Here is a 9,714-nt window from a genome sequence, read left to right as displayed (position 1 = left end):
TCCTTCTACCACTTCCAAAACTTATGTGTCCTTAAAGGTGAGGGTGGGTAGGACTCACTTCTCTGCATAGTTCCAGTTCAAAGGAACAAAAGGAAAGGTGAAATCATCTCTTTTAATGGCCCAACCAGTTGTTTAAAAAATACTGCAAGCTTTCCACCGCCACAAGTTTCATGAGGCCCATATGAACATTCAGAGCAAAAGTTTAAAAAAGCAACAGATCTTGGAATATATCTGAGGGAGGGGGGTCAGCAGATTAATTTCCAGTTCATTTCTGAACCTCTGCTGGAGGATCTTCCCTCCCAACCCCGCAACCCCATGTCATTCTTCAACCCTCTGCAACATTGATAAAAATGAAAAACACCAACGAACTCTGGAGATGGTGCATTCTTGTTCTGGGGGTGGCTAATAAGTTCTGGGGCCAAGCCAATGGAGCACTTCTCTCCAAATGATGCCTTAAGGCCACCCAGGGGTTACCTTGCTATCCCCCCCTTTTAATGCAACAGAGGTACTGGCTTAAATAACCCACAGTGATTGGTTCACTAATCTGAGGAAGAACAAAGACCATCACTTTGAATGTCTCACCAAACACAACATCTGGGATCACACATGGGAGATGGCATTTGGCCTGGTTGATGGCATCACAGTGATTAATAGTCCACACGCCTCAAAGAATGCCATACTGCAAGGTTTGTTTGGGGTTTTCTGTTACCAGCTCCACTCCCCAGTATGGCTTATAATAACCCCTTGAAATGAGTGTTGCCTGGTGTATGACACAGTGAGCTTGGATCAAACCCAGGAACAGGGTGAGGGAGCAAGGTTCAATACTGCTTACTGAATGAGAGGAATGCAACTGAGGAAGAAGAGAATGGGGGGGCCAAGGGCCTCTTGATGTCACTGATGTGAGAATGGAAATGTGGATGGAAATGGGTTTCCCATTTCGCTCCATCCATGTACTTCAAGGTTTGGTCTTCACAGTGTCAGTTTTGACAGTCAGAAATCATGTCCTTCCCTCCCGTCTCTCCTCCCCCCCCCCCCGCAATCCTGGGATGCTCCAAGAGGCTCTCTCAACACAGGTCTCTCTCTCTAGTGTCCTCTATACTTCCATCATCTAGGGATATCTTCTATCCCTTTGCTGCAGGTTCAGTTCTTCCTCCTCCTACCATTTTCAAGTCCATCAGCCATGTGTCATGCTCAACCAGGCCACCTTTGATTTCTTGGGAACAGGGTATTTAAGAGGAAAGAGCTGGTGACTGAAGGACAGCCGCTAGGAGTGCAGAAAGGGAAGCTAGAGAAGGGACTGAAGAGGCACATGGGGCAGGCGTGGTATTCGGAGGCACCTGGAAGAGAGAGGCCAAACTTCAAGCGGCATTGACTGGACAAAATTCGTCAGTCCCGCATTTCTGCAGATGCAGGAAAATGCTACGATTCCAGAAGATTAAAACCACCACAACAGATCCGCACCTGTGACCTTCCTCTGTTTCCTTTAAGCATCTTACAGTCTGCTACTGGCAAGAGGTATTGGGTGAAAATACTGGGGGAGAAAAAAGCCCAAGTCAGTGCATAGAGGATTGCTCCAAATCCCCAGAACTGGGGAGGAGGAACGAACTCTGTTTTTCCTTCACATGTTTTCTCCCAAGAGGCACCAGTGAGGAAAGTGCAGGATGGGGGGGGGGATTGCAGAGAGGGCCACCCAGACTGCCTCCACCCCTGCTCCTTACTTCACACTGGTGAACTAGCGGTGGACTCGCTGTAAAGGCTTTCCACGATATCCCCCCTCTGGATCTTATGCAAGGCAGAATAGAGGGCATCCAGGGTGGCACTGTCCTTGCTGAACCAGTCGGAGAGCAGCGCGCGGACCGGATATTCCTCTTGCGTGAAGGAGTCTATGTGGTCTTCCTTGTAGCCCAGCTCTCCGGCCAAATGGCGCCATGTCTCCTCAGTGGAGCTATTCAGTAGCTTCTCAACCTCCTCCCGCTTGCTGGGTGGCAGGCTAAAATAAAGGTTTCCATCTCCTTTAAGGCCTGCATTGGAAAAACAGTTGGAAGAATGCAACAAGTTACAAAGGGGTGGAATTCCAAGTGTGCTATGGTCAAACGCATTCTGGTATTGGACATTTGTGTCAGGTCTTTTTGTGTCCCAAACATATACCGTTGTGTCTCTGTATCTGTTCCTGGAACCACCACAGATGCCAAAAACCGTGTTAAATAAAAGCGGTTTAAAAAAGCGTCCCTGTTGTTCGCTGTTTGAAGAGGCACAGCAATCAGAAATGCTCAGACACGCAAGCAATCCTCTTCCTTTGCCCTGGCTATCTGAAGAACGGAATGCAGAAGTAATTAAAAAGCCTTTGCATTCCCTTATTCAACAAGCCAGGGCAAAGTGAGGGGGTCATTTGAATTTCCAGTTGTCCAAGACAGACTGATTGACTGCCTGATCCTTGGAGAAAGGGGGGAAAAAATGTTTAAATTTTGATGGTGTTTTTTTTCCCCTTCTCCAGCGATCAGCACCGGTCCTCATTTGCAGTGGCCATCCGTGTTAAGTCAAATCTGTGGATCAAAAATCAGTGTATAATAAGGTTGGACCTGTATTAGATATACTTTTTTATTTTTAAAATGTAAAGATAGGGTTAGGAATAGTGCTGGGATAAGAGGCTTGGAATATATAATATCCTAATATCCTGGGTTTGTTGCCCAGTTATACTTTGTTTGTTGCCCAGTTATAGTGGATTGCAAATGACTGGGATGCAAAAACAATCAATCAATCAATCAATCAATCAATCAAACAAACACAAACAAAGTTAATGTCCAGAGACCCCAATGACTGGGATGCATTTGACCATGACACAATCATCCAGGCTGCAAACTCCCTAGTACTAGAATTCCATCAGGATCAGGGAATGGCATGAAAGCATTTGACATCACCTCGCCTTGGCAAGACCTAGATGAGAACCCTTCACATATGACCCAAGTTGGCATTACTCTTTTATACCATGCTAAACTGTATTTAAAATGGTACCCCAATCTCCAAAGAAAGTTCCAATCCCCACTCCCCAATTCACCCCATTTGAATGTTTTAGGAGGCACACAAAGCTCTCTACCCCTGCAGATTGCTCATGAACTTGGTGCAAGAACAGATACTGTCATGGTAAAAAGAAAACCATTTCCATTAAGTATAGCACAGGGGAAAGTACAATCAGAACCATGGTGGGGACAAAGACCAAATGCCCCCTGGAATCCCCCTCTAGAGTTTTTGGCCATTTCACTGAGTATCATTTCTCCCATATTCTATTTCCTGTGTTTGGGGAAAAAAACAAAGTGAACTGATCTTGCATTCCACAGGACAAAATCACAGAATCATGCGTTTGGTTTGCAGTTCTCTTTTGCAAATATTCGGGCTTACAAAATCTATTAATTAAGTCCTAGAACTTCTGGTTATTTTGGGATCCTGTGGAATAGAATCACAGGGTGCTTTTGCTCAGTGAAAGCTCTGATTGCATATTTGTGCATTAGGTTGGTTTGCCAAACTGAAGTTTGCGGTCTGTAAGGCAAGCCAAGCCCAGATCCAAAAAAAACCCCTGTCTTGCAATGATTCTGTTAGTCTGGAGTAGAAGAAAGAACTGCCCACAGTTTAGACTGGTCATGGAGTCCGTGGCAAGATGGGGCAGAAGGGATATCCTTCCTCTGCAGTATTTTAACTTGGTTCACTGGCTTGTGTCTACTCTCTGCCTGTATGTACCTGCTCTCTGCCTGAAGCAAACTGCAAGGTGGATTTCAAAGGCTGAGCCAAAGCCTGACAGATCTAGTCAGGCCTGGCCCAAGCTGAATCAGCACCCAAAGCAGTGCCTGAATGTTCTGTTCTTCCCCTTTTTATTTTTTAAGCATCAGCATATACACCCTAACACACACCCCCTTGTCACAGCTGCCACATCATCCTACTGCCAGCCCACTCAGCCACTTCTACAAAACAGACTGGAAGGGACTGTGATTTCTGGCCCAATCCAATCCTTATCCACAACCACCCTGCAGGTGCAACTGTGCTGAAAAGTGCTCAGTGTATCCAGCAGACGGGGGAAAGCTGGAGATCTCTGTAAGAGACCCTTCTGTAAGACTCCCACCTTGCAATGCGGTCTCCGCAGACCTGCACCATTGAATTTGCTGGCCAAGTCTGAGGACAGAAAGGGGTTGGGGAGGCTGCCACATACACTCTTCCTACCCTGTTCCTCCCTGCTCTGTTCCTCCCCCACCCCACCCCCATTCTGCAACCTCCCCTCCCTGTTCCTCCCCCACCCCACCCCCATTCTGCAACCTCCCCTCCCTATTCCTCCCTCACCCCTCCCCCATTCTGCAACCTCCCCTTCCTGTTCCTCCCCCTCCCCACCCCCATTCTGCAACCTCCCCTCCCTGTTCCTCCCCCACCCCTCCCCCATTCTGCAACCTCCCCTTCCTGTTCCTCCCCCTCCCCACCCCCATTCTGCAACCTCCCCTCCCTGTTCCTCCCCCACCCCACCCCCATTCTGCAACCTCCCCATCCTATTCCTCCCTCACCCCTCCCCCATTCTGCAGCCTCCCCTCCCTGTTCCTCCCCCTCCCCACCCCCATTCTGCAATCTCCCCTCCCTGTTCCTCCCCCACCCCACCCCCATTCTGCAACCTCCCCTCCCTGTTCCTCCCCCTCCCTGCCTCCATTCTGCTGTCTCCCACTCCCTCCCACCTCCCACACTAGCTTACCTGCACCGGCAGGCAGCCAACACAGCAACAATCTGCATGGGAAGGCTCTGGCCTTCCTGCTGGCGCTCTGGCAGCGCACACTGCTGTAAAGTGCTGTAGCGCTGAAAGAACACTAGTTCTGCCAGTAGGGCAGCCCATTAGGATTGAGCTGTCCCTTCTCTTTTGCTCACAGCATGATCCCCACCAGCTTATTTGGAAGAAGATGCTGGGCAGGGACTGAACCAGGCGCCAGTGGTGGAAGTGGCCATGGTGTGATCCTGTTCCAATCCAGAGTGGTCGGAACAGAAGTACAGCAGCTGCCTCCCTGCCACCACCACTAGTCACAGCCTTAATTGCTTGCTTGATGGCAGTGGTGCTTGAAGAAGAGATGGGGTACCACCACTCCTATCCTCTTCTTGTTCACACTCAGTGAATGAGAAGGTTGGAGCAGTAGCTGGGTGGAGCAGAGGGGGATGGGCAACAGGCCAGTGGAGCTGGCAGACAAATATGGTGTGCAGAGCATTCCCTACCAGTTCACTGCCTTCCCCAAACTGCCCCTCAAGCAGCCACTTCACCCAGCTTCATGGGTACTCAATCTAACGCGCAGACGCAGCAGGGAAGTGGAAAAAAGGACCTCTTGATGTCTCCCAGTGCTCTGTTCCTGTTCCATGACTGCCCCCATTCCGGAATCTGACCCTCCCATTTGCCTTCTTTCCTATTCCATGAAAGCCACTTCTTCCCTTGCCTTGCATTGATGCCGTTTGTGTCTGTGGTGGTTGATCGTGGAGGCTTTGGCTGTCCACTGAAATGCCGCTGTCACTGTGGAGTTTCTCCCCCTCTGGTGAAGGCGTCTGGTTGACTGGACGATTATTGGCACCTTGTTTGTTCTGCTTGCAGCTATTCCACCTAAGGGTGAAAAAAAATTCAACACCTGAGTCTTTTCTCAATTCCCCCCTGGCCCTTTCCAACTCAAGGCACACCACAAACCCAGCAGGCTCACCAACAGTGGATTCCTTTCTTTGGATCACAAGGTTTTGGGTGTGGCAAATCCCATCTCAAGGCCTGCCTAGGGACTGCTTCAGCCCCTCAGATGTGAAGGCCCCTTACTGTAACTAAGCCCAAGTAAATGTATATGAAATACAGGTGCCCCCCCCCCATCCACGGGGGATATCCAGCTGCCACCACAGATATCGGAAACCATGAATAACAATGAACTCCAAATGAAGCAGTTCACAAATCCCCTTCCATCACACAGAGACTTATCTGGTCTCTGATTGCAGACCTCCTATTGCTTTCTTCTGGACCTGGCTGTTTCTGTGCGGTCTGGAAAGGCAAACAGGAAGAGGAAGCACCAACAGGAAGAAGGTTGAAGGGCTGAAGTCAATGCAACTTTATTTGTGCAGTGGGGGAATTCGTGAACCACAGATACATGAAACAGTGGATACAGGATCCACAGATACAGGGGGACACCTGTAATGGTATTTCATTCCCAGGCAGAGACCTGTCTTTTTAATTTATTTAAAGCATCATGCACATGGAACCAAAAAGATGATGATGATGAAGCCCACAGGGACTGGGGCAGATGGTGCAGTACACAAGCCTGGTAACCTACCATCACCCAAGTACCTACATTCCCTAGGACTGCTTTTGACCAAGACCTGGTCAAAAATCAAGCACTATCATGTTGAATTGGGAAAGCAAGAAAACACCCTCTGGATGAACCCTCAGTGGGTTTGGGTTGTTGAATAGTTTCAATTCAATATTGCTGAAGTCACAGCAGGCTACCTACAAAACTGAAAAGTAGTGAAGATGTAGTCCAAGACACCTTGAATAGCACCCCCCTCACATACACACAAAAAAGTCTGAAAATGGGACATTTTGGATCTAATGTGCAAAACTTTCAGCACAAATTTATCTCATAATGAAGGCCAACATTCCAGCAAAGCACAATCCAAGTTGGGTTGCCAGCTGAATGAATGACAGAGTCCTGCGTGGAAGAGTCTACAGTATGAATTTCAACAGCGGGCGAGATGTCCAAAGGGAAGAAAAAACCAGAAAGACCAGAGTAACATGGGATAAATGCAAGGAAAGTCGGTGCAGTGCATAAGACTTGGTCTACTGCCAGAGAACCAGGTAGGAGCAAGCTGATAGAATGCACTGTATCACTTCAGATGGGGGAATGTGGGTTTTCAATGTTCCTCTTTCTAAGAAAACAAAAACCAAACACTTCTCTGCAGAAGAAAACTAGGACAGAAGTGGAAAAGATACTGTCCCATCCCTTTACCAGCAGTCTTTGCTTTCAGTTTGCAGGAAATTTCAACAGTGAGTAGAGTCCAGAACGGCGGTCACCCACCTGCAACCTGAAGAGGTCCACTTCCCCCGACCACCTCAGCATGCTCACAACTCCCCATTTTGCTGCCATGTGCAAATCAAGGCCTTCGTCTCAAGTTGGGAGTGTCCTCTCCTGCCTGCTACCCACTGCTCCTGCCTGGCCAGCAGATACTTCCTGAAGACATTCCTCCTGGAGACATTCTCCACCTGGCCTGGGTGGAACTGGTGCTTCCACACCATTATTCACAGTTTATAAGCCAAGCCAGGGTGGTGGGGGAATGTTTTACTTGTCAGAATTATTTTTATCCTGCCTTTTCATTTTTTCTCGCACAAGCTCATAACATATAATAATGATAGACAAGCAATCCATTCAAAATGGGATGAAGACAGTGATAGTACGTAGCAGCAGCAGATACAGACCCAACCCAGAGCAAGCATTCAAGAACAGAAAAAGAGAATTAGCTGGCAGAGAACTGATAACGCCCATCCTGTGAGTCCACACACCATTGAAAATTTTGCTCCATGTGGAGTTCTTGCCATGCCAGAGTGTATTTGTATGTGTTGATGCTTATAGTTCAGCTCAGGTTCTAGCAAGATTTCAGGACCACCATCCTCTGAGGATTCTTCAGGATGGGAACCTTGCAGCTTTTAATTGAAGGGTCTTGTTCTCTGAACACGCTATGCTGATGACAAACTCCAGATCTGGACAATAGCAGCCATTCCCAGAAGATGCCTGCTGCCAGTTTGGTGACTGTGATTCGCTGGCAGGCTCCAAGACCTATTCCCACTTTGGCTTTGCAAAGTTTATCCCCCCCATCAGAGAGGAGGCTGCCACACACAGGGCCAACTTTAAGTCAATTGGACCAATTGGGCCCTTCACTTAAGGGGACCTCGTGCTACGATAACCTACTTTGTCAAATACACAGAACTCCTGGGCGCAAGAATCAAGCTGTAATTACTCGTATTTACACTGTTTGACTAATCCCAAGGAACGCTGAGCCTTCACCGTAGCTAGATTTAATATTTTTCCATCTAATCTTCTATTTGGCAGATTTTCGGGGACGGAGAGAAGTGGAAGATCGTGTCCTTGCAATAATCGTACCGTTGAGACTCTTGTGCATATGATGTTTACCTACTGCCTATATAATGTCCTGCGACAACAATATTTGAATCAGATAGTGACCCTGCCACAGTGGGAGGGGCAGGACATGGTGCGTTTCTTGTTAGAAGAGAACAAGAACACATTTGCATGACTGCTACATATCTTTGTTTGATTTTTAGTAGGCACAGACATTTGCATGATTTTTATAGTATATAAGAGCTATGACTGTTGAGAAACAATATACTGGGGATTTATGTGTGTTCTGGCTAGCTCTGTATGAACTGAAGGATGTGTGATTGCTGGTTATTTTATAGGTTATTTTATCAGCTGTTTTTATTGTTTGCATTTTTTTATTTGTTGTCTGTGATCCCAATAAAGGTTTCTAAAAAAAATTAATTAAAATTCACAGAACAAGATGTTGTAATGGACATTTTGAATGTTTTTCTAAACAAAAAATGACGTCAATATTCTTTTTAATTATTTCACAGCCACTAAAACAAGTGGTTTTGTAACTATTTGCTCTTAAAAGGTAATCTACACATTTTTGTTTCTTTACTTGTAGGCTTACATGTATGTGATTTTATATTAAAATGCGCTTAGATCCATTTGGTCCATTAACTCGCGTGCACCTTTAAAGCGCACATTTTGATTGCTGCCCATTCTAGCATAGAGATATAAAGATAGAGAGTCTAAGAGATATAAAGATAGAGAGTCTAGCATAGAGATATAGAGAGAGTCTATTTTCTTTGCATCTCCAAAATTCTACAGCCCTTCTCTGTAAACCTGGGGCCCTGCAAAAAGTGTTTCCAATGGGGCCCCGCAGCTCCTAAGGCTGGACCTGGCCACACACTACACGTGGCGGTTGGCAACCTTTAGTCTTGAAAGACTGTGGTATAAGCCTACAGCACCCAGTATTCCCAGGCGGTCTCCCATCCAAGTACTAACCAGGCCTGACCCTGCTTAGCTTCCAAGATCAGACGAGATCGGGCATGTGCAGGGTACACAAACACAGATTGAAACGGAGGGAGGGATGGAACAGGCTGGGCTCTCTGCCACCAAACAAGTCTTCTCCATGCTCAATCACGGCAGCCGAGCTTCCTGCTTACCTCTTGAAAGCAATGTACGCCACCAGCCCCACCACCACAGCTGCCAGGATGGAGCAGTACACGGGGATGAGGTTGTCCGGCGTGCCGCTTCTAACAAAAGGCTGGGAGCTGCTCACAACCGTGGTTGCAGTACCAGCCTCAGTGCTGCCAAAAGCATCCAGAGTGTTCGGGTCATTTGTGAAAATGAAGGGGCTCTCGGAGCTCTCTGGAGGAAGCTCTGCAGAGGAAGATACAGAAGCAAAGCAGCCACTGAGTGACCCATTTGAAAAGGGTGGAGCAAAGGCAAGTAGCAGTGGAGTTGCATTTCAGATGCCCTGGTCCTTCTATTAGTCCACTTCTTTCCACTACAGACCTGAACGCCTATACGGACAGCTTTACACCTGGGGGAAATTCGTCTAGGGCCCATGAGAGGGGGGTGCAGGAGGCAAATTGTGCCTGAGCTCAAGATCAAAAAGGGAGGCCAGGAGCCATAG

The 9,714-nt window shown here is 47.6% G+C and overlaps 1 protein-coding gene and 1 pseudogene across 1 annotated transcript in view; both read right to left on the bottom strand.

Annotated features, from left to right (window-relative positions):
* Window positions 1-1,294: 1,294 nt before the first annotated feature.
* NGFR (nerve growth factor receptor) overlaps window positions 1,295-9,714 on the bottom strand; it is a 44,177-nt gene continuing 35,757 nt past the window's right edge. The window contains exons 5-7 of the mRNA XM_066628739.1: window positions 9,242-9,456; window positions 5,448-5,608; window positions 1,295-2,021 (exon numbers count right to left, since the gene is read on the bottom strand). Of these exons, the coding sequence (XP_066484836.1) occupies window positions 1,720-2,021; window positions 5,448-5,608; window positions 9,242-9,456 (678 nt within the window). The 3' untranslated portion in view covers window positions 1,295-1,719. The remainder of the gene's footprint in view (window positions 2,022-5,447; window positions 5,609-9,241; window positions 9,457-9,714) is intronic.
* LOC136654592 (5S ribosomal RNA) lies at window positions 9,032-9,149 on the bottom strand (annotated as a pseudogene).

This window comes from Tiliqua scincoides, chromosome 5, assembly GCF_035046505.1.
Source record: "Tiliqua scincoides isolate rTilSci1 chromosome 5, rTilSci1.hap2, whole genome shotgun sequence".
Lineage (NCBI taxonomy): Eukaryota > Metazoa > Chordata > Lepidosauria > Squamata > Scincidae > Tiliqua > Tiliqua scincoides.
Note: the sequence above shows the minus strand (reverse complement) of the source record. Positions and strands in the feature narration are given on the sequence as shown.